At 38.7% G+C, this 24,816-nt stretch overlaps 1 protein-coding gene across 1 annotated transcript in view; it reads right to left on the reverse strand.

The window, feature by feature from the left end:
- LOC134225051 (succinate--CoA ligase [ADP-forming] subunit beta, mitochondrial-like) overlaps positions 1-24,816 on the reverse strand; it is a 35,029-nt gene that overhangs the window by 4,747 nt on the left and 5,466 nt on the right. The window contains exons 3-6 of the mRNA XM_062704812.1: positions 8,352-8,504; positions 8,136-8,298; positions 7,802-7,930; positions 4,933-5,068 (exon numbers count right to left, since the gene is read on the reverse strand). Of these exons, the coding sequence (XP_062560796.1) occupies positions 4,933-5,068; positions 7,802-7,930; positions 8,136-8,298; positions 8,352-8,504 (581 nt within the window). The remainder of the gene's footprint in view (positions 1-4,932; positions 5,069-7,801; positions 7,931-8,135; positions 8,299-8,351; positions 8,505-24,816) is intronic.

A 24,816-nucleotide genomic window follows, 5' to 3' on the forward strand; every position in this document is an offset into this window, starting at 1 on the left:
TATATGAAGTGGATGACCATCGGAATCGCCATTAACCCTTTCGATGACGAAAAATTCAATTTCGGAGTGGCTTGGTTTGCAAAAACTACTGATCTTTCAATGAACTTCAACTTTGGAATGAATTGGTTGATTGTGAAAATAGCGATTGGTCCAAGTCGTATCAAGAACAAAACAATTCCGGAGTGGGTTGATTGATGGCCAGAATAACCAACGGGCCCTATTCAGATCAAGGTATATGAGTTTTTGGAGTGGGTCTGACGGTAGTTTGGTGGCACTGTTTGTTTTGGATGAACCAATAAATTTCTACTTTAAAGAAAGCCAGTTACTGATCTCCCTCCCTCTTCCTAGTCTGATGTAGCCATCGTTACTGAAATCCATCGATGTATATTCTCATATTCAGCATACCATCATTTCAATTACTTTTTCCCGCTAAAAGCTTTACCAGTTTATAAAGATTACACTGGATCAAATGCGATCGTATAGTTTGTCGGCATAAAATGAGGGAATTTATCTCAAATTCACACAAATTTCAGTACTTCCGTACATCTATTAGTAGATAACGGTTTGCATTTTAAAGTCGCGAACAAAAACTATATGTATTTGATTTACGCTTCGCCTTTGGCTTATTGAAGTCCTTATCTGGGGCTCCTTTCCCAGAAGCTCTTTTCATGCTCCTTTCAATTTGCATTTCCTGTTTCCTTTTCCTTCCACTTTCTTTTCCTTCAAGTAAATAATGACGTTTTGATATATTGAAATGTTATGACCCCGGGAGTTCCCAGAAAGGGACTAGCCTAGACCCCAAGCCGCTGGTCTGACCAACGGCAGCTTCCGGGGTGGGCGCAAAATGCCTCCTTTCTCCCAGGTCACAAGGACTTTATTCTTTACACTTTACCTTTATGGTTTATTCAGCGGTATGGGCGGCGATGAGATACAGTGGCAATGGCTTGGTCAGTTAGCAGTGGCACTATCGCAGATGGCGTTAGGTACTGGGGCAACGTGTAGATGGTCGTTGGTCAGATGGCCGTCGAATGACCCGGCGGCGTCCACGAGGTGTTGCTTCTCGACGATCTTATGGCCGAGGTAAATTCCGTAATTTTCATCCGTTGACAGAAGCCGATAACACGGCGCTAGTTGGCACGATACGTGAGAATAGCTGGGACGAACAATAGCTGTCGTTATTAGGGCTCCGTAAGACAAAATGGCGTTCCGCCATACCGCCCGTCGGTCCGGGCGAGAAAGTTCCTTCAGGAACACGAGAAGTCCCGGCACCCCTGGGCAGAATGTTAACAACCTCGGTGATTCTCACTTGGCAGGTCTTGCCAAGCTCGGGGACGATCGGCTTCTTCTTCGATCGGCTCACTGGAAGTCGTCTGCCGACCGGATAGCTTTGGTCCACGGAAGTCGTCTCGCAGCCAACGGGCCAACAGTTGTCAACCCTGGAAACGAATAACCAAACGTTGGCCAGCCAAATGGTAATTCCTCGCTCCGGAGGTGCACTTAGGCACGCGGAAAACTACCAGCAACAGGACGCCGATTTGCAAGATGGTCTTCTCGTGTTAATAACACCTACAGTTGATGAGAGGCGTCGAAAAGGCGCAATTACCACACCCGCACGTAGCTGGATTCCCACTTAGTTCGTTCCCGAACATCAAACTATCGGACTGACTATTTGGGTTGATTTACCACTTATCATCAAATTTAGAGTTTCACGAGGAATGGAATAAACTTCAAAGATGCGAGTTGCCTGTAGGTTCTTAGTATCTCGTACCTCGACTGGAGACTCTGGAGCACATATTTTTGATAACCGTATTCATTTACCACCCACTTTGCCCGTTTTAAAATTACGATTAGACACTAACTTGACAAATTATTTCCCTGCATTCCAACAACATACACAAAGTGATACCATTCGGTAACAACCTGTATCAGTTATTGACGGAACAGGGCCTTCCAAAAATATGTCAAATGATTGATTATGTATGTAGTCCCCGAGAGAATCGTAATAAAAGGTTAAATTTGTATCACTTTGAACCAGTGAATTTTTGAATAATTTGTCATCATTTCCTATAGCGGAATTCTGGATTTTGGCGTCCCCCTAAGGCCAGGCGCCCTTGGCGGGGGCCAACCCGGCCAACCACACGCTACGGCGCTGTCGATAACCGTTCGATGTCGCAGGGGTAATTGGCCCACACACATCCGTGTGCACGCGCTCCAGTGGCCTTTGTGTCGATGGTCTTGTGCCGTTAAATGGCTGTCTCACCATGTTACTTGCAGCACACGTGTCGCAAAACGTAGGATCACCATGGACATTACTCAGTCCATCCACCATTCCAGACGTCTTCAATTTGAGCACATTCTTGAAGCTGAGCTGCCCATATCGCTTATGCCAGAACTGCTAGCTCCGCGTTGTTTCCGGCTACTAATGCAGATCGAATAGAATGCATCCGCAAATAGTAAATGTTATTTCAATTCTTCAAAACCGATTATATCGCCATCCTTCGTTAAGATTACACGATCTGCTTGACGATCTGGCCTTGAATTCAACGTGCACTCCAGCCTTCAGTATTTTCGCCAAGGAGAGCAAATTGTACTTCAGCTTGAAAACGAACAGCACATGCCCAAATGACAAAGTGTACCTATTTTTCCCAACGTGCGACTTGCCTTTCGCAGTACCTTGCTTGGTTGCTACCAGCAGCACCTCGCCATCCTTCGCACTGTCGATGTGAAACGGAACTTGTAGCACTTGCAGTTCTTCAAAATGGCTTTCGTCACTTGCTCCCGAGTCCAGGACCCACTCGATTACGTTCTGCTCGTGACACTTGTTTGCTCCTGAAACCAGCGCCACCTCTTTGTCGACAGGAATTTTAGCTACATGTGCGCGACCCGAACGTTTCCTTACCATGGGACAATGAAACTTCTTATGTCCTAGCTCTCCGCAGTTGGATTTGGATTTGACCGTTAACACTACTCCATCCGACCCGTTCATAGCACTCGAACCGAATTCTCTCCCAGAACGCTTTTGCTCCTCCGCTAGAAGGCGTGCAATGACGGTCGCAAGCTTCAGTTGTTGATCGTCCAAATTTTCCATCCGTAACTAGGCGGTAATGGAATAAAAAGCTGACTCACCATGTCGAGCTTAGTAATAGTGGCACCAGCGAATTTCCAGCTCATCAAATCGACGGAAATGATCCGATAATGATGTTCCTTTCTCCATCAGCAACAAAGCCATCGATCGCCGAATGTACGTCTGAGCAGTGAAACCTTTTTTCGCGAACCACATTTCTTTTGCGGTTTGCTTGTCGCGTACGTACTCGCGATGGCTGTCCGCAATATAGGCCACCAGCAGCGCTTTTGCCTTCTTATCCTTTTCCTAGAATTCTTCATTTTCTTCTTCATATTCCGGGGCATCCATTGTGATGGCTACATTCATCCCGTGGGCCGATAATTGAGACTCCACTCGAAACTTCCGCGTGTCATATCCTACACCTGCGAACTGCACGATTCCTGCTTTCTTCGCACTGGGCATTTCGAATTTTGGAACGGCTTCGAGAAATTTCTTACACTTTTACTCTTAGGTATGGCAGGAGTGGGCTCATAACCGGAAGAGAAACACGTTTTAATAACTTTAACACTGGAGGTTTATTCAGTGTTGTAAAATGTCATTTGCATTCGCTTGAATAATTTTTCCAGAACTTGTTCAGAAGTAGGCTTTCGGCTCCTGAGGTATGTCGAACTTATAGCCCTTAAATGTGCCTACAACATTGTCTAATAAGACATTGTGTAAATATGTTATCTGGGGCGTGGGAGGCAAAATGCCATTCAAATGACATTATGTCAAATGACACGTGACATTTTGGAAAGTTTTCACTCTCCAGCCTCAGATGTTATATTTAGAGCAATGTATCTTTGGACAAAAATATAGCCCTACTCAAGCGTTATGAGTACATCCAAAAATATGAAGTAAATTTGACTTCTGGAAAAAGTTATGAACAAATTGGTCAAATGACATGCAGATGACATTTTACAAGCCTGACTGCATGGACAGTAAGTAATCAGACATTTTAAAATACATTTGACGAGTTTTGATCCCACCACGGCATAGTTTAGTGATTAAACTTAACGTAGAAAGCTGGATAGAAGTTAGTGTTTGTAGGAGTTACTGGATAAAAGTTAAATATTTGGTTTAGCAAACGCCGATTAAAAAATACATGTGGATCAGTCTTTATGCGTGTACCTATCCTAGTTCTAAAAATTAATAAAAGAAATCCAATTTTACTTTAAATAATAAAATAAACTACAAAAAGCAACACCACACAGAAGCAAAGCGAAATTTACGCATAAACGCAACAGGAAGCATAAGAAACTACCACCACAACCCAGCATTCAAGCATTCCGGAAAATTTGTATGCACAAGAGGGCGAGAATACCCGCCCTCAGCGGAGAGAGAACGGCCATAACATCCATACTTACACTCGGAGGCTGTGCATTCCGATTTAGACATTTGATTCCGAATTTCGATAAGCCAATTTTGTCGCTCGTCGCACACGCATACACACGTTTAGTTTTGTTTTTAGCAAATAGTAAAATGGTGCAAAAATACAGTTCAAATTTGTGCGATCATTTTTGTTCAGTGCAATAAAACAGGATAGATTCACATACACACATTTGCGCGAAATGGTAATCAAATACAAAGGATGTGTGTTTTGTGTGGAAGTGTACAATTCGCAAATAGAAGGGAAACAATTTACGTGTGTATTGGTAATTTTTTTTTCGCATGTTCAATTTTTTTTTGTGCATGGAGGAAAAAAGAGAAGATTGAAATTTTGTAAGTGAAATACTTTCCAATTGAGGGGAGGATCAATTTCGGTTTATGATACTATCTATTGATCTATTGTTGAAATATTAGAGGACATAGTTTGGCAATATACTTACAGGTTTCACCAGCATCTTCGGCGTACGGGTTGATTTCGATCAGTAGTGCATCCTTTTTACAGAATAGGTCGTACATGTTCAGAAGCATCTTGGCTGTCTCATCAGCGTGATCTTCCAGACCAACTTTCTTGGCAATCTAAAAATGAAAGGTAGTCTAGAATTAGGCACTAGTAAAATTAATTATAATCATATAGCAATTATGAATATAGAAACCGAAAAAAAAATCCTTGATTGAACATTTCTGAACATTACCGATGGAGTAAAACTGTGTCACGCTACAAGACATTTGGCATCAGAAGGGACATATATGATTTTAACGTATCATGATAAACGTGAGAATTGTGAATAAACTCGTTCGACTCCTGGCTTGTGAGCTTAAGAAGGTCGGCATTCCAGGAAAAACGCTGACCCAATACCGACGAATGTGAATTACAAGATCCCATTGCAAACACTTTATACTAGCAACACATCTACCAAAGCGTCAGCAACAGAGCAGAACGTGGAGTTGGCTCATGATCTTTGAGAAGAAGATGAAACGAGTTATCCGATGGAAGCTGATAAGCTACCGCATTTGAGTTGATAGAAGGAAGGGACAAGTTTGTGGGATTCCTTGCAGGACGAGAAATAAAGAACTAGCTTTGATAAAAATGTACTTGTTTGTTCCCGTACGCGATTCAAACTGAAAAACATGGAAAGGTACAGTACTGTGTATTTGCATCTCTTTTCTCACGGCGATCCAAAACGCCGGGTGGTGTTCGATTGTATGACTACCTTTGCAGCGGCACCACAAGTTCTTTAACTACAGCCTGATAAGCATCTATGTTTAACGAACGATAAGCCTGATGACCTGAAAGATGCGTTCTATGGGAAGCCTTGAAAAGGAGCGTGTGATGTACACTATCATCACACGGTCGCTTCTGGGCTTTGCGAACGCCATCGACCTCATTGGAATGGATCGCGGGGCAGAAGTGGAGGCTTTTATTCCACTGAAAAGGTAGAGTAGAGTGGGGCAAGAGTGCGCGTGGGGTAAGAGTACGTTTTCGATTTTTTGAAGTAATAAAAAAAGATAAACTAGCAGCACTGCATCAGTTTGACAGGTATTCTGGCCAACTATTATCATGTGTAATTGTAAACGATTTGAATAAACAACAAGGGAGATATGGAGTTATATAACTTTTTGGTCATTTTGCTAAAAATAATTGGATTTCCGCAACTAGTATTTCATTACCATATATACGTTCAATCAGGTGAACATTATATCATTTCGATAACCTATTGTATAGAGTCCTTTATGGTACAGAACACCAATCCGGTTGGTTTTTCAAGCAGTCAAAACCATTACTTGAATAATTTTTGGGACTGTGGGGTAAAAGTACGCAGGAACCGGCAAGGGAACCGGTGGGGCAAGAGTACGCATATGAATCTTCAAGTTATGATGTCAAACCCGTATCTCCGGCAAAAATAAGACTTCTTCCAAAGCGTAAAGATCCACAATTAAGAAAAAAGGGACAGAATTCGAAATTATCACAAGTTTTTAGGATAAGTTGAAGTAATTCGGTGTTAGAAAGGCCTTAGCGAACAAAGCACTGAAGCGAAATAATGAAATTGGTTTAGAACTTGTTGTACACCTAATCATAGTACGAAAACACAATTTCATCTAAATGATACTTTCATTCAATCAAAAGGAACATTCATAAATTACGCAACGTTTAGCTGGGAGGGGTTGCGAAATGTGTGGAGATCCATATATTTTTTAGAGGATTCATACAAACAGTGTAAGATAGGGGGGAGGGGTGATGAAATAGCCAAATTTTACGTTACGCGATTGGTGGACTTTCTTTAAAGAAAATGCCTTTGTATACGCCACGCGAAACCTGATATATATTTTTACCTCTGTAGTTTTTTGTATATATAAAAAACAATGGTTTTCCGTATGAAAGTGCACATTTTTAGGACCCCCTCCCACTTAACTGCCCTTCTACGCATAATTGTCCCATGTTACCCTTGATGAAAAATCTCAAACTCGAGTCAATTTGTCCCACTGAAAAAATGAAGTTGTTGTCTGATAATAATAGAGGCTGAAAACCGTTTTAATAAGTAGGGATTCGCTTTATGTCCTGGAAAAGTGTTGCCTAAGCTCATAACATCCCAAAAATATTTGTTAAATTTGAAGATTGAATCGATTCTTAAATTGGTGGGACAAATTGACTCGAGTTTGAATTTTTTCATTAAAGGTAACATGGGACAATTATGCGTAGAACGGCAGTTAAGGAGTTACGTAATTTTTAAACATTCCCTAATATATGCTCATTAAACATCAATTAAATGTTATTAACTCTTATGTGTGTTAATATATACTTAAAGCACATGATTGGATAAATGCGTACTCTTACCCCACCCGATGCGCACTTTTACCCCACCGGTGGGGTAAGAGTGCGTTTTTCACTTGTCTTGTAATAAGGGTTCTGCTAAAACGAATCTCAATAATTTCAATATTGTTTCCACTGGGTAACATAAAGGAAGAGTATATGAATCATCGACACTGATTTGATATGCAGAAGCTTGCTTCATAAGGGCCACATGATCGATTGAAAACTAAGTGCGTACTCTTGCCCCACTCTACTCTAATGCTTGATGGGGATGTGTTGGCTGTGGCTGGCGACATCGTGGAAGGCCCCGAACACGCGGTCGAATGGGACCTGGAGACCCTCAACGTTCGGGTAATTTAGGTGTAACAAACCAGGTATCTATGAAGGTATCAGATTGAAATAAACTTGTTTTCATGGTTCGAAAGATTGGGCGAGGTTCATGTCTTTCTTTTAGCATTTTTTTTTTCAGATTATTGTTTCTTCAAGCATTATACACTCACCGCAACAGCCTGGGCTTTCTGTAAACCGGCCTTAATATCGATGGGTTCGTACACGATGGCATCCGGATTCTCGGCAGCAACCTCTTCGATGTTGACACCACCCTGCGAGGAGGCAATCAGCACTGGACCCTAAAAATATTATTCCATTTATTATTACTTTCCAAATACAACAATTCGGCATCAACATTTTAAAAGGACGAAACTTCGTCACTGGTATACTCATTTGAGTGCCAATCCAACACCACTGAAGGGTTGCAGCGAATTCTCTTCTTTCATTAAATGGTGCTAGATTTGCAAGATAGCGTTGGTCGGTTGGCACAAATTAGATACTTACGTTGAACGCCCGCTCCATCATGACGGCAAAGTAGAACTCTCGGCGGGGGAACTTCCGTTCGGCTACCATGACCGAGTTGCAAATGCGACCAGCGGCGCCAGTTTGTTTGGTCACCAGCAGTTGTTTGATCATTTTTCCAGAAATGTCACGGGCTTCCTGTGGCCTAAATGAAAGATTTTAAACTTATCGCTCTCTCATTGACTTGGAAAAACTCACGAGAAAACCACTCGGACACCACCTTTGAGACCATTCTTGAAGCTACCCTTTCCGCGACCCCCGGCCAGTACCTGTGCCTTAAGAACCAAATTCTTAGTGTTAAGACCTTTGGCAATCTTCTCTGCATCCTGTGAAGAGGTTGCAACGCCGAATCTGTAAGAAAAAAGTAAAATAAAAATTAGATGTCTGCGACAAGCTTCAATACATTTTATTCGTAATTGTCAAAGGTCGTGTTAATATTTGAAGAAAGCTTATAGTATTCTCGTTTTCTATAAGTCTTCATTAGTCGTTTTCGTCTTTCAACAAGCGAGTCAGCATTTTAATCAACGGTCAATGTTCACATCCCAATAACGATAACTGACATTCTCCCTGCGTAGACATATCAGGTTCAGACGAGTTGAACTTTGAACATTCTACACTGAGATCAAATCAACAATATTTTTTATGTGCACAAACTATATAGAAGCAACCCGGCTTCCCTCAACTCGATTTTATGTGCAGCATTTGAAATATATTTATTGGTAATAGAATTTAAATGCCAAACATTTATGATTTACTTAAATCGCAAGTAAATTTTCAATGCAATGACCAATATTAAATCGAATATCAATACACGCACATGAAATACATTAGCGTTGAAATTAATATTTATTGTTTGAAAACCATCAACATGGCGGAGAAGCAAACCAGAATTTGCCTCCAAAATACGACGGACCCACTCAGCGTATAACCAAGTTGGAGCAGAAAAAGATCTCCAACATCGGAATTTTGGCCCACATTGATGGAGGTAAGTGAAGACGACAAAAAAATGGACCTTATTCTATAAACAAACTGCAGACCTTTACAGGAAAAACCACCATCGAGATGTTCTATTTCGGCAAATTACACGAAAAGTGCTACACGATGATGGGGTTTCTGATGCAGGAACGACACGAACTCTTGCGCGGCATTACGATTTGCAGTTTGGCATCGGATAACTCTGTTGGGTGAAATAGGCAGTGTGAAACATGGCTCCACCAGAAAAGATCATGGATGTCGCGGTTATGCCACCGCTACCAAAATACGGTGAACCCACTCAGCATTCGAGTGGAGAAATGAAGAAAAACAACATTCCCAACATCCAAAATCTTGGCTCACATCAATGGAGGTAAGTGAATATGACAAAGAAATGAACATTGATATTAATAATCTTTACATCATTTACAGAAAAAAACACCACCGAGCGGATGCTATTTATTCCGGCAAAACATACGCAAAGTGTTACGCAGTAATGGATTTACTAGTGCAGTAGCGCGAAGGCGGTATTATCACAATTTGCAGCACGGCGAAGAGCTTTGATTGGCGAGACCATCGGATAAATCTTTTGGAATACTCCGGGGAAAATCACTTTCACGATGGTGGTCGTTTTGAACGGATTGGCGCAAATCGGTGTGGATTTGGGCCGATATATACCGACTGCCGCGGGTGGTTTTCGTTAATTAAGAAGATCCATTTTGGCAGCACTTTCGTTTCCGTCCCCAACATTCACCACGGAGCGGCACTCCAAACTAGCGTTCAAGTACACGATTTGATCATAATATTTTATTTACTACGCAGAAGTTCTTGTAAATGTCCGAAATATAAATAAATATTTCTTTGTATTTCATGTTTTTTTCACAAATTATTTACCATAAACCATAATTAGATCGGATTGGCTTTAAAAACAACTCACATGATTATTATTATTACTGCACATAAAACATATTAATCTAATGCTATAATAAATATTCTAATTGCATTTGAATTCTGTTAGTACGTGCACATAAAATATAAGAGTAGCAGAGTTTCTCATTCTAAGTGCAAGACTTATATACTGCCGCGATTCACATAAGAGTCCCATGTCGATTTTTGACGATTTTGATTTTCTTTCAGAAATAAGCTTAAAATGAACTCATCTTTGAGAAAAACTAATAAAATAATAGGCTTTGTTCTAGAAATTTGAAAACCAAAACCCACTTGTGTTGTCCCATCTTGCTATTTATTCGCATAACAGTCACATTCCAGATTTTGATAAACTTTCGCACAAAAAATCAATATAATTATGGTCCATTTAGTAGTTCCATAGCAATGTATACAGGTAAAGAATATTATGCCAAATTTTCAGAAAGATTGCTTATTCTATCGATTTATTAGATTTTTTTTAATTTCTCCATGTAAAACAAGTTTGAAAAATTCAACGGAATATTTCTCAAGTTGAAGAAAACTGACATGGGACGCTTATGCGAATAGGGGTAGTATAGTACATGTGCAAAGCTTGATTGCAAAAATATATGTGCAGTGCACATAAATTCTAGATGGAGAATTATCTCAGTGTACGTACTACCAATGCCAGCACCAGTCAGTGCTCTTTTCTTTTAATCTGTTTGTATAAATTAGCATACATTTTCCAGGCTGTATGTCACCTACATATCGTTTGGTGATTGAACAAAGGTCAGGAGAGTTATCAATTCCGAACAAAGCAGCGTCGCGGAACTCGAGAAAGAACGCGTCGTCAATCCACCACATGACTGTGTATAAGGCGTGTGAAATAATGATTAGCGCCTCCATGGTGGTTGTTTTTGTTTGTTTGAATTCGTGTTATCTGTGTCATGTTTGCTTGCGAAACCAGCCATGCAATACAACAAAACTCATTCAATCCGCCTAATGTCTAATGAACTGTGGTCTCATTAAACAATTATCGAAAGCTTAATTTGGCAGCATCCGGAAATAGGTCAAGGTTAAATACTTTTATGCAGTATTCTTCTGATCTGAAAAAGTGGATCATAGCTGACCGGGCAAATATAACTCATTTTTATTCATTGATTCAATTATTCATGTAATCTACAAAGTAATGACCTAAAGTACTTACGTACAACGTCAGCTAGTCGTTAATAAGTTTTAATGATTTTCTTGGGCCTAGATCATATAACAAGATCGAACATATTGAGAGCGAAGCTTGATTCGATGGGCCATATCGATGGTTTTGCAAGAAAAAATACATGCCATAAATAGCAAATCATTGTTCCCAAGAAAAACTGAATAAACATGATGTAGGTGCTAATCTATTATCGTAATGCAAAGTCACGCGCCATGCTTTTGGCCGATGACGCGTTATCTGTCGAAATTTGTTGATGCGTCGCTTCGAATTGAAATAATAATTTGTAATTAGTTTTCCAAGAGTCTGTCAACGTGCATACAATGATAAATTTGCAAACTGAGAAATTAGGAAGTATCCGATTGCAAATTGAATAATACTAAAACAAATTAATGCAATCTAGCTGCATGACACCGACTCGACAATCTGCAGCATGTTCAAGGTTCAAATCCTGTGCTCAGCCTGATACGACTACACAGTTGAAAATTTATTTGTCATGATTGGGACGTGGACATTGAACGTAGGCACTGATTAAAGTGATGACATGGCTGTATTATTGGGTAAGGTGGGATTTATGACTGCAGACTTTCTCGTTCAATGACATCCAAGAACCAAGCGTTGATGAATGATTCAGAAGATGATGAGGTAATAATCCGGTATATTTTTTTTTCGGTTGCGACCGGTCTATGGAACCTGTCATATTTAGTTAAATCTCGTTGCTAATTCGCCAATCGTGATTGCTTTTTCTCCTCCTTCTTCCTTACTGCGCTTGCATAGCTGTGTAGCCCATTACTCCTTTCTTCACAAACCAGATCCGACCAGGTTCTGCAGCATGACGTCACGAATGAATTCGGTCCTCGTCAAATGATTTTTCTTGACAGTTCAGTAGTACTTTCCACTGACTCCGACGAGGACTCCGACAAGGGTCGAGTTCGTGATTGGTTGGCTACCCCTGAGTCCAACAAGAAATACTACTAATCTATCACCAGATTGAGGTTACGTACAGACGCTGCAGAACCTAATACTGCCGTCCCAAGCATAGTTGTCCCAAGTCGGTTTTCAGCTGATGGCCTTCTTGCTGCCCTGGTGGCCATCAAAAAAATCCATCAATGGATTTAAGAACTAGAGAGGATTTCTGGCAAGCCTAGCTATGAAGTCTGATAGAGAAATAACTTGCGACAATGCGACAAATGCGACACCGCCAGCACAGTGGGAATGGCATCGTAAAAAACGACATGGGATAACTATGCTTGGCACGGCAGTATAATAGGCGTTGAAAAATTATTATAAAATGCTTCCTCATATCACAAAACTCGAGTTGGGGACAAATATATTGAGGACCGCGACGAATATGTGGACAAAGAACTAAAATATAAAAACAGGCAATCAGACGAGGGTTTGAGAGCTTGTTGGAGGAATAAGGACAGCTTATGGTAGAAGTAAGAAAGTGATTAACTTCCACCAACGATCTCACGAATGTTATTAAATTATCTAGGTCAAATGGATCATTTCATTTCACCATTTCAGTCTCCTCATTTCAATTACTCGTCCATTTCTAGCGACCACTTAAAACCGATCAGTTGTGTTTCTAGCTATCGGAAAGTGTTTACAGAAAACCACGCTACAAAAGACAGTTAATTGTCATTGAAGGTTAAGTGCTTCCCAGTTTGGTGTAATCAACCCAAACAGTTTTATTGGAAGAACAAATCTAACCAAACGAATGGTTTTGTGATACCAGTCAGGTAAATTCTAAAAAGTGAATTTTGATAGATAACTAATGGGAGTTCTTATGTAGATTCCTCATCAAATGTGCTATACACGATTGCTGGAACCTATAAGAAGAACAGACAAAGGGTGAACCAAGGACTAACAAGAAAAGTAGCTATTTTTAGGTAGTATGTGGTTTGGGTTGCGTTAATCTTGGTGCGCAATAGCCACACCACGTGGCGTTCCTCGCTTGGATCTCTATCCACAGGGATCACGATCTCTCCTGTCGGAAACGTGCGTCCCAATCGACCGGATCGAGAACTGAGAATTGGACTTCTCGTTTCTTGCCGCGGAGCGAAGGATTTCGTTTCGACCAGAACCGCAGAACCCACCAGCGAGCGATAGCATGTGACCGTTACGAAAACCGCATTACGTCGTGAGAATTCCGTTTTCTTCGGACACGGTGGTGCTATTCGACCCCTACGGTAACCCCCACTACACTAAAGCTTCTCGTCGTTGTCGCAACGAACGGTTCAGACCCTACTTTCATTATCATTCGTAATGGAACGTACACACGGTCAAGCAGTTTGACCAACATTGACTCCACCTCTCGTTTATTCATACATCCATCATGTTCTACCAACAGCGGCACGAACAATCAATTTATTTGACCAATAATATCACACACGAACGACCGAAGCGCCAACTTGAGCACCAACCATCAAAAAAATATATGGGGGTTTGTGCAACTTCACTACAATGCACAATGGTTCGCTCTAGAACAAAGGATGGCCAAAACCTCAAAATATCCCTAAAAGTAGGTTTTATAATTGTATCATGGTATTTTGAGGCTTTTTGTCACATACAAACTTGATCGTGGGTGTTGGAGGCATTACTTTGGCAATATACAACCGTTTATCGGCATCTCTGTGAATAGTAAATACTTTCATATTACTGCTAAATTCGGTATTTGAAAACAGATCGTTTTGCAACAAAGACGATCTCATATGCCATAAAACTAGTTAGTACTATTCCATTTAGTTCCACCATTTAATTTTTTTTACAGATACGTATTTCGACTTCAACAGTAACGCTATCTTCAGTGTTTCGTTCTTGACTCAAGTGGTGGAATTAAATGGGGTAGTACTAACTCGTCCTATGACAAGTGAAGCTATTCCACAAAAAAAGCTCTAAATAATTTTCTTATCAAAATAATTGCTTGTTAAATACAGGCTGTCCATGGGCTAAGACAAAAGACGATCTATTTTTATTTTGTTCATAACGTAATAATATATTTTAAAAGGTCAGTATGGCGGGACGTTGTTTCTTGACTAAAATTACTGTTGTCGTAGTAAATTTCATACAAACTTCAAACGGCTTGTGCTTTGTCCAATTACAATCAACTCTCAAAAATTTGAATGACTATTGAAATAGCAAATGTTATCGTTTAAGCAAAGTCAAATATGTGTGTGATTTGATTGATGGAATCGCGGTAGCTTTATTCATATGTTATGCTTGTTCAAATAGTTGTTTCGGTTCAGCTTTTCAGTTCAGTTCAGTTCCAACATTGTCTATTGCTGGCAAGAATAGTGTGAGAACTTGAAACTCTCTATAGGTAGAATCATTTTGATTGCAAAGTGATGAACCATGCTTATATCCAATACTATGAGTTTTCATATGCAATAGAAAAGTTTTCAGCTTGATTACATACCGTCGTGCGGGGCTTCTTTTGATTCCGGGGGCTACTTTGGATTTTTGAGTTTTTTGAAAAAAATAAACGGAAAAAATACCAAATTTGAAACAGAAAGTTGCCATCCGACTATCAACAAGACACCCGATTGGTGATACTGGCAATTTTATAGTAATTTTCGTTATAATTCTTGTTTTAAAATGTCCAAAGTAGCCCCTGATTTATCAAAAGAAGCCCCGCACGACGGTATTTTAGAATAATAGACAAAAACAAAATTCCAACAATAAAATTCATGTGGAAAAAAACTAAAATTGGTAGAATCTCGGATGCCATGAGCAAATTTTGGAAGTAAGACACTTCAATCTAATAATTAGAAAAAGGCATTTTTAAGGTTCTTGTGAACAAAAAATACGCATTTGTAAGGTTTCAAATAGAAACAGACCAAAAAATACTAAGCACATTTCAAACTAAAACGTTAAAAAAGCAGCTTATCGCAACTTTTCGCAAAACAAAATAGTGATTAATAGAAAGCTATTGCTTTCAGCTTTGTAATGAGCATAGAATCATTATGGGCACTCATTTGCGCCTATACTTTTGGAGCACTTCAATAAAACAAATGTGAGTATTTTAAATAAATTTGTATATAAAGTTAACTTAAGTTGAGTTCTGTCACCTATATTTGACATAGGCATACTATTTAAGACCCTGATAATGCAGTCTTGAAATAATATTGGGGTTAGCGATGTAATTGAAGCCGTACGATGCTGATCTAAACCCTTTGTTAAACAGCGTTTTTGATTGGAAATCAACAATCATGTTCAATCAAAAACTATGTAGGGGAAAATACCTATTCTTGGCAGTCTAAGACATTCGCCAAATTGAATGATGAAAATAATTAATAATTACACTAAAACACAGGTACAGCTTAACTGGTATACATTTGTATGCTCTTTCTTTGATGATTGGTGTTCACTAAATATAACAGCTTTTACCACAAACTCAGTAAATTTATTATAAAGTAACAGGTCAACGTTTCTTCTATTGACATAGCAATTTCTATTATCAGCAATGGATTTGCTCCCTTTAGCAACTAGACATGGAAGTGAAAAACTGGTAATGTATTGGTGCCAAATGCTGGTTGTTTATATCCTCCAGTAGTGAAATTCATTCATATTAATCGGCCGCACGCTCTTCTCGCTTCACTCAATTTTGGAACAAACTTTATTGTTTATCAAAACTGGCTCAACACAAAACATGAATTTTTAGCCTTGGCATCAATTTTATGTCATGTAGACAGATAGGCAAAAGCATTTAAACACATTATAAAACAAATTTAACCCTTATGAAGCCAACAAAAATCAGACGTGAATGACAGATAGGGTACCCGTGTACCCAGATATTGACATTTTCATTACTTTTACCATTTTCAACCTATTTGAATAATGTTTGCCATTTAGGAGAAGGGAACTTATATGCTTTTTGTCCGCTGCCAAGATTTACATCTTTTGTCTTTTGTAATGCCTTAGAGTCTACACGCGTAAGCAAAAGTCTATCAACCAGTTTCAAATATACAACTTGCTCTTGGCGGTCCTTACATGATATGTTTGTTTCATAAAAAAAAATCATGGTGGTTGTGTACAAGACACGACCACTCGACGTAAACTACGTGAAACCAAATCCATACACATAAGAATGAATATTTGTCTGTCTGCCCTTATAGACTAGGAAACGGCATGGACATTTGTATGTAGAGGTTTTAGGGAACGATGAAGATTCTTATGATGATATTAGACCCCTCCTCTTCTGGAAGAGGGACTCTCATACAAATGAAGTACACATTTCTGCTTTAATCGAAAATTAATCTAAAAAATGGAATCCAAAATTTGCAAATTTCGAATACTTAACGTCTTTTAAATAATGTAAAAAATATATATTTAATCAATTTTAGGTAAAACGAAGCTCGTCGGTTCTGGTAGTATAGTATATTAACAATATATTCCACCTCGTGAGTCTTCATATGTTGAATAATGGACAGCACTGTCCTATCCAGCCGCTGGAGCCACCCCATTCTTACACTACGTTTCACAGTTGAATAATAGATAATACCCTAAAAGTAGGCAATTATTTATGGTTGAAATGCGCTATGTAGGATCGGGAATGATTATAATTTTTTTGATGAGCTTGGAAAGTATTGAAGTTGCAAAAGGAAAGCGGTCCTGTCAGCCACATAAGGGTTAAAACACTACGGTGTTGCTATCACTTTTAATATAATCCATGGTCTGCGTAAAAATCCGAAAAGAAACATTTGTATTTTAACACTTTTTTTAAATAAATGCCATCGCCGGATATTTTGTTCGTATTTTTTGCTAAAATCAAATCACATAGAATTGTGCGTGGTATCTTTTTAGCGTGTGTTTGATATGCTCACAAACACATTCTCTCGCTCTATTCCGAAGTGTGCTGCTGTCAAAGAAAACGAACAGTCCCGATTTTATTTAGTGAAACATAGAGCAAATATTGGATAAATTTGCTCTTTGTGGTAATAATCAAGCGGTGATAAAGTGTAAAAAGTAGTGTACGTACTTAATTTGTCGTGTCAAACGCAATAAAGAGGAGAAACAGGCTATCCAAAAAAGTAAGTAACAGTTTGCTATTCGTGCGCTGCTTTCTTCGGCAATGCAATAATGGCAAGGATTTCGAAGGTGCAAATTTGTTTCGATGATTAACTCATCAAATCTTGCTACTTTTACACAAACAACTTATTCAAATGAAAGCTTAGACTTGAAATTGTGTGATTGAATCAAAATTATGTTCATAAATAGTGTATGTTTGCTGGAAAATGCAAATATTGTTGAGGGTGCCAACAACTGTCGCACCCTGCCAAAGCCGTATTCTACCCTATCAAAGTCAAAACTCAACAGAACTTCTTCAAATTTTGAATTCGAACCACATAAGTATTCTTTAAAATGAGAAAAGTATTATTCCGATCGAAATACGAATTTCGATTTTTGAGGTATTGGCTGCCTTCGAACCATTGTGCAATGTTCGTATGCCGGAAGAACATCAAGCGAAGATAATGTTTAGTAGAGAATGCGGAAAAGGCCGCAGGCTTCGTGGAAGGCCGCTTACACGATGGCTTTGTGCAGTTGAAGAGGACCTGAGGGCGCTCAATGGTCAGAGCGACTGAAGGCGATTGGCCCAGGATCGAGTGCAGTGGAAAAGGATACTCTATTCGGCGTAGGTTCATCGAAGAGCTGTAGCCCATCAAGTTTCAAGTAAGTACGAGAAAAACAAAAAAACTGCGGTACTGCAGCAGCAAAGCGAATTATCGCTGTAGGGAAGCATTATAAAAACCCACATCTGGTGGAAAATACCGCCCGTTGAAAGGTGTTAATTAGTTTTGATTAGTGATGCCTATTTCGATGTCGGCAAAACCACTTTTGTCAGTTTTGATCAAAACATGTTTTTATTGCTTAGCAACCAGATAAACGTTATGTGTGCCCGATCAAAGCAGCATTTTTCTTGTTTATATTTCATTTCACACCTTCAATAAATATTAACGTTAAGGTCAAGATCTATATTTATCAAATATGGCTGCCCTTATAACAATGGCAGAGACGTTGTTTATAGATATATATAATATCAAAGTATCTGATCGATGGTACCATGCTCTGCGAGTTTCATGAGCATACCGAGATGGAGTAATGTAAGCACATACAGTGATGTTCGGAATAATAGCAGCAAAGGCAGATTTTCATACAAAATAGTCAATTTTAGCATTGCAGTTATTTCTTCGCTGCCAATCTTGCTATGGACAAGCTTCATTTTAAAAGTACTACAGAGATAATAAAACAAAATGTTTGACAGCAGTCCAATGTTTGATTCCTGGACTTGAGTTGTAACAGCTAAGGTGGTTTACAGCGAAAATAATGTCCGGTCGCGTACATTGTGTTAGATAGTTAGATATATGAGACTACCAATTGCTTCTTGAGAAGCAAGGTTGGCCATATGATTTTTCTCGGTAGATGTAGTTGTTGACATTTCCTTGTTGAATTTTTCATTCATCGGTTTCTTTGCTGTTTGTCAGTTATAATCGTAAAAACAAAATTGACTAATAATTTATAGGTTACAGCAACCTTTCGCTCCTTGGGCCCTCCTTAGCCGTGCGGTAAGAGACACGGCTACAAAGCAAGACCATGCTGAGGGTGGCTGGGTTCGACTCAGTGCCGGTCTAGGCAATTGGAAATTGTCTCGACTTCCCTGGGCATAAAAGTATCATCGTGTTAGCCTCATGATATACGAATGCAAAATGGTAACCTGGCTTAGAAACCTCGGAGTTTATAACTGTGGAAGCGCTTAATGAACACTAAGCTGCGAGGCGGCTCTGTCCCAGTGTGGGGATGTAATGCCAATAAGAAGGAAGGAAGAAGAAACCTTTCGCTAACTTGGCTAGAACACCAGCCTAGTTAACGAACGATTGAATGGCATTATAATGCGCACAGTAATGTTCAAATTTGTGTGAGCGTCTAGGTATTTGGACGATGTTGAACGTGTTTTTTTTGTGCAAAACTGTTTAAGAATGAGCACGGGCTGCGTTGTTTATCGCTAGTTACTATGGATCTTTGCTGATGTTTTGAAAATATATCATTTGAACGGGTTTGTAACATTCTGGTGTGTACTGTACATTTGGAAAGAATGTATGACGTGTCTAAATATGGACCGAACATGGTTGGTCAGATGGTCAGCTCAAGAAAAACAAGGATTTGCTGAACATCATGCAAATTCTGGATTGCAACAGCGCCACATAACCGGATGTTTGGCAAATTCTAACCAGTTTAATTATTATCAGTGTTTGCCTTCTATCAAATCTTAATTGATCTTTTACGTTGGCCCTATGTACCCTATGTACTATGTACAGATGCTCAGAATACATTAGTGAGTGAATGAGAAATATTTTCTACTGTTTTGTCTTTCATATCCATAAATATAATATATCTCATGAAATCTACGAGGAACATAGAATAGTATAGGTCATATGTCTTAGATTTTTTTTTGCATTTTTCTTAACTTTTTCCTGCTCACGTTTTTCTTTGCGTTCTACATTGAATAATAATGAACACGAAAGAGTGGTAGAACATGAATTAATATATTCAGTTTGCAATTGGCCTGAATGTTTCCATTGTGCACCAATTTAGATTCCCCTAAATTTTCAAAAATATTGTTTTTCTAGTTTTTCTTTTATTAAATTGATTATTTAAAACATTGACGTACATATAATGTTGGATTTCATTAGTTGTATAGTGTCTCAAATCAGTTTTGTTATTGACTGAATTAATAATTATTCGTGACCATGCTGAGTGTGGCTGGCTTCGAGTCCGTTAGAAATGTCGAAATCGAAAATGATTACTAACACCAATACAGCACCAGCGATTACGTGAAAATATGGTAACTTTTACAAAATGTTTCCGTGAATACGATATGAGAGGCAGGTCAAGGTTACCAAGGTCAGATAGATTTTGAGGATTATTCATAACTCACCTATATCATGTAAATCGGACGTGAAGATTTTCCAAAGTGTATAGGGTAACCGTACCCTTAGTGGAGGTAGTGGGGTTTTAATGAGATTTATCATATTTATACACTTTACGATGGTTTCAGTTGATGCGTCGTGCTTCAAATATCCTGTTAAATGCAACTTATCTTAAGATTTCACTATTGAAAATAATGATTTCCCTTAACAAAATTGACTCCCTTGCACTTATAGTGGTGCAACTGTACGAATAGTGGCGAGTCTCATAAGAAACCAATGGATAGCACCAATATGGGAACCAAAATTAATTTTTACAGCCACTAAAGGAACAGTGTACCCATAGTAGTGCAAGCAATATTTGGTAATTGTTGATGTTTAATGACATCTATCTTATTTTTGATAGCATATTTATTAGTTTATCTATTGACTTAGAAATTAAAGCTGCAAATTTCCCATAATTATCAATTAAAAAAAAATTCTTTTGTGGATCTACTAATACCTCCACTATTGGTACCGTTACCCTATATCTAGACAAAACTAACAATTTACTCAATGAGTGGAAGTAATTATAACTAGTGTGTGTAAGTGTAAAACTTCTGTTTCTCAACCCGTTTTCCAATTGAATCGTGCAGGAATACGCTTTCTCTTTATATGGAAGTGCGTCATTCATACCCACTATTTATCACACAAACGCACAAATGTAATGAATCCAGGCAAATTTCAATTATAAAAAGCCAGTAAGGCATACATTTAGGCTGTACCCTAAATCTTCAATGGAAATTAACGTTTTAAACGCCTGAACATAGACCTTTTTTTATATAAAACAGCAAAACACACGCGACTGAAAAAGTTCTCACTCTTTAACGATCATTCAGTAATTTGCGTTCGATCATTTAGTAGTTTGTCCATAACACATTCCAGAAGTTGAATTTCAAAATATGTTGTATGGTGGACTTCTAGTGCGAAGGTTTTTCTACAACTCTGCCTAATGGTTCGTTGTTTGAATTCCACTAGTAACGGAGTTATAGCTATAGTTTCAGTAACTTAGACTAAATGATAACAAAATTCCAATCATTTAGTTTAAGTTACTGCAACTAGCGCTCTAACTCCGTTATTAGTTGAATTCTAATAACGAGCCATTAGGCAAAGTTGTAGAAAAACATTCGCACTAGAAGTCCACCATACAACATGATTTGGAATTCAGCTTCTGGAATGTGTTATTGACAAACTACTAAATGATAGAACGCAAATTACCAGAGGGGGGACAACGATTTTTTTTCATATGGAGTTTGGCAAGTATGACAGTACCCTCTTATTTAGCGCATAAATTTATACTCCAATGTCAAAATGCTCATATACTTACATAAATTGTCGTGGTATTTGTGAAAATTTATATTGTTTACCATTTTTACAAGAGAGAGTAGTGTCGAAAGCACAGATTAAATTAAAGATTGCAACGAACAAAATACACCAAATCTAAAAAATGTAGTGTTTTCACTTTATTCCGTACGCGAAATATGCAGATAAATAAGTATGTTGGTAGAAAAAACTCTGTGCTGAGCAGAAACAGTTGTTTCTGGCATTATCCAAACTTTGTGCGTTTCAGAACATTCTCACTCACTGCAGTGTTTATTTTTAATAGACTACGGCGTAGTGTTAGTTCCGTCGGCATTCGCTTGATTTGAGGCAACAAATATTTGACACCTCAGCACCCGCCTGCAAATTACTGACTGATCGTTAACATCCTTGCACGCAAGTGTAAGCGCTCGCAAGGGTGAATCGATACACTTCTCTTTATAGGTAAGAGCTCCACACATTTCAAGGCAAAGAGTGAGAAATGACCAACTCTGTAATACTGCCGTGTCAAGGATATCTGTCCCATGACGAAAATGATGCAACTGAGAAAAATGCGATTGAAGTTGGAAACATATTTTTCAGTTTGTAGCTAAATTGCCCCATGAAATTTTGATTAATAAACGTATATCGATGAAAATAGTGTATTTCTAATGGCTTAGTATGTTTCAAAGGATAAACACTGTTTTTAGTGTAATGTTTTCAGTGGGACATTTATGCTGCGAAATTGAGAATTCCAAGCATATTTGTCCCAGTGCTAGAGTATCATCAGATTACTTTGCGCTTAGCAAAAGTTTAGTTGGGTCTGGATAATAATCTGTTTCAAATTAGATGCATTAGGTCTTTTCAAAGCGTATTGTAGTAAGGGCCATACACTAATAACGTAAGCTTTTGGGGGAGGGGGCTCTTACGCTCCATAGAAGAAAAATGTGTACAAAAAAGCTGACAGAGATATTATACCTTACATAAGTATAAGGACAGTGAGAATTGATTCCTATACATAATTTGATCCTGAAATAAGTTCAGGTCAGTGGCGTAGCCACGGGGTTGGTTTTGGACATACACCCCCCCTCCCAGAAACAATATTTTTTGAAGGATTTTTTTTCGGAAACCAAAAACCCCCACCCTTAGACCAATTTTCTGGCTAAGTCACTGGTTCAGGTGAATTATGTTTCAGCGCAGATGGATTTTTGGAAGAAGCATTAAAATCAGGTTCCGTGGTAACTCAATACCGCAATACTGCGAAGGTTTTCCTATGATCCCTATGAAATTTATTTCAGATTAGCATCTGATGTGTCGAGTGGAAACTTCCACCTGTGTGAGGTGCGTGTATGATCATTTGTAAACACATGTTAAGGACCATTTTTTCGTAATATGTTGCACTCGACGGGAAATTCGGCCCCATTGTTTGCTATTGAAAATCGATTAGTCACTTCGTTCCGAAGCTATTGCAAAAATCTTGTATATATGTAAATGAATTGGGCCTATCTTATAGCCATGCGCTTAGAAGCATGACTACAAAGCGATGATGCTTAGGTGGCTTGGTTGGACTCACGGTCAAAGGAATTTTCGGGTGCAATTAGGCATAAAAGTATTATCGTGTTAGCCTCATCATATACGAATGCAAAAATGGTAATGCCAATAAAGAAAGAAGAAAAAGTGTAAATAAATACATAGAATGCGAATAAAAATGAGAGACTATTCTCACTTAAGTTTTAATAAAAATCATCTTAATATGCTTCAATTATTACTTTTCAATTTTCATAATGCACAAGAAAGGCATCAACGATGTTAGGTGGATTAACCTTTTTACCCATTGAAACTATACCACAACCCATATTCTTTCTCTGAATGATTTGATAATGAAAATTGGCCTCTTCGAAGTAATTTAATACATGTTGTATGAAATTTGTTTCAATGGGACAGTTATGCTTGGAAATTCTACAATGGGACAAAATGACCCGATATTTTTTCGCCAAGTTTTCGAACAAACTATATGTATTTATTTGTTCACAATAAAATATACATTAATTTAGAACGGGACAGATATACTTGGGACGGCAGTATAGTTATACTCCTAAATCATTTCAACCATCTAACTCCTTGACATCTATGAGGGCGTCACTGAGTCGCTGGCCTCTCGTTAAGTAGATGTCATATCAACATTTTCTCCCTTTCCCTAGTATCGGAGAAGATGGGCGTGGCCGGCAATGGTAGCTTTCATGTTTTATCATTTTGGACCATCAATTGGGTTGCTATTAAATAAAAAAAGAAAGGTAAAGAATATACATAACAGCTATATACATGACACCAGCCTAGTTAACGAACGCCACTTTTTAACTGGGCGGACGAGGGGATTCGGGATGCATTGTTTATATAATTTTTAACATGAAGCTAAAAGAATATATCATTCAGAATCCCCTCATTGCCGAGTCTTTGTTGTTGATTTTTGCCGGATAACTGCTTTTTAAATGGTCTTCCCTGGGCAAAGGCACAACTGTGATTAGCTTAGATGCTGTCAAGTTCCAGAGCTTAAATGTATCTTTACTCTTCAGAGAAAGATGCACACTAGTGGTGCCACTAGGAATCGATACTGCGATCGATCTTGAAAAGCGATTACATTATTTTCTGCACATCACTTTCATTTTAAAATTAGTTCAAATATCATTTAACCAACATTCAGTCAGATATATATTTTCACTATTGTAAATAATCGTCGCGAGAATATCACAATGAACTTTTCACATGCATGCTACATGTTTTCAATACTAATAATCACCTTCTTTCTTTTCTTCCCTTTGCATTATCCACTAATCGTTGCGAGCTACTACCCTTAAGGACATAGTTGGAAGAGTACCACGATGGCAGTCAATATGGCACCGGACCTTCCACGGATCAGCCCCACACCTCCCGCACTCCTCTCCCACCAACATTCGAATGCATCGAACAGCATCGAAGAAAAGTTTAATATTTAGATTACTAACCTGTTCACAGTATATTTATGTACTTCCCGTGACAATTAACATGTTTATTCAAAGAGTCTTATGCATTTCGGCTCGATAGATGGCATAAACCAGCAGTTTCGTGCCAATTTAACAGCCGTCCGCGGTTTGGTGGGTTTATCACTGCACTCCACTTCTTCTCTAGGGCATTGAAAAAATCAATTTTTTACACACTTCTCCGCACATGAGCAGCCCGAAATGTTGATGGAAGGCAAATTAAACTTCACTTTTTGGATTAAGTCACTTGTTTGAAGCGAAAACTTAATATAAACTGCAATTTTTGCTCGAAG

The sequence above is a fragment of the Armigeres subalbatus genome, chromosome 3, assembly GCF_024139115.2.
Source record: "Armigeres subalbatus isolate Guangzhou_Male chromosome 3, GZ_Asu_2, whole genome shotgun sequence".
NCBI classification, from domain to species: Eukaryota; Metazoa; Arthropoda; class Insecta; order Diptera; family Culicidae; genus Armigeres; species Armigeres subalbatus.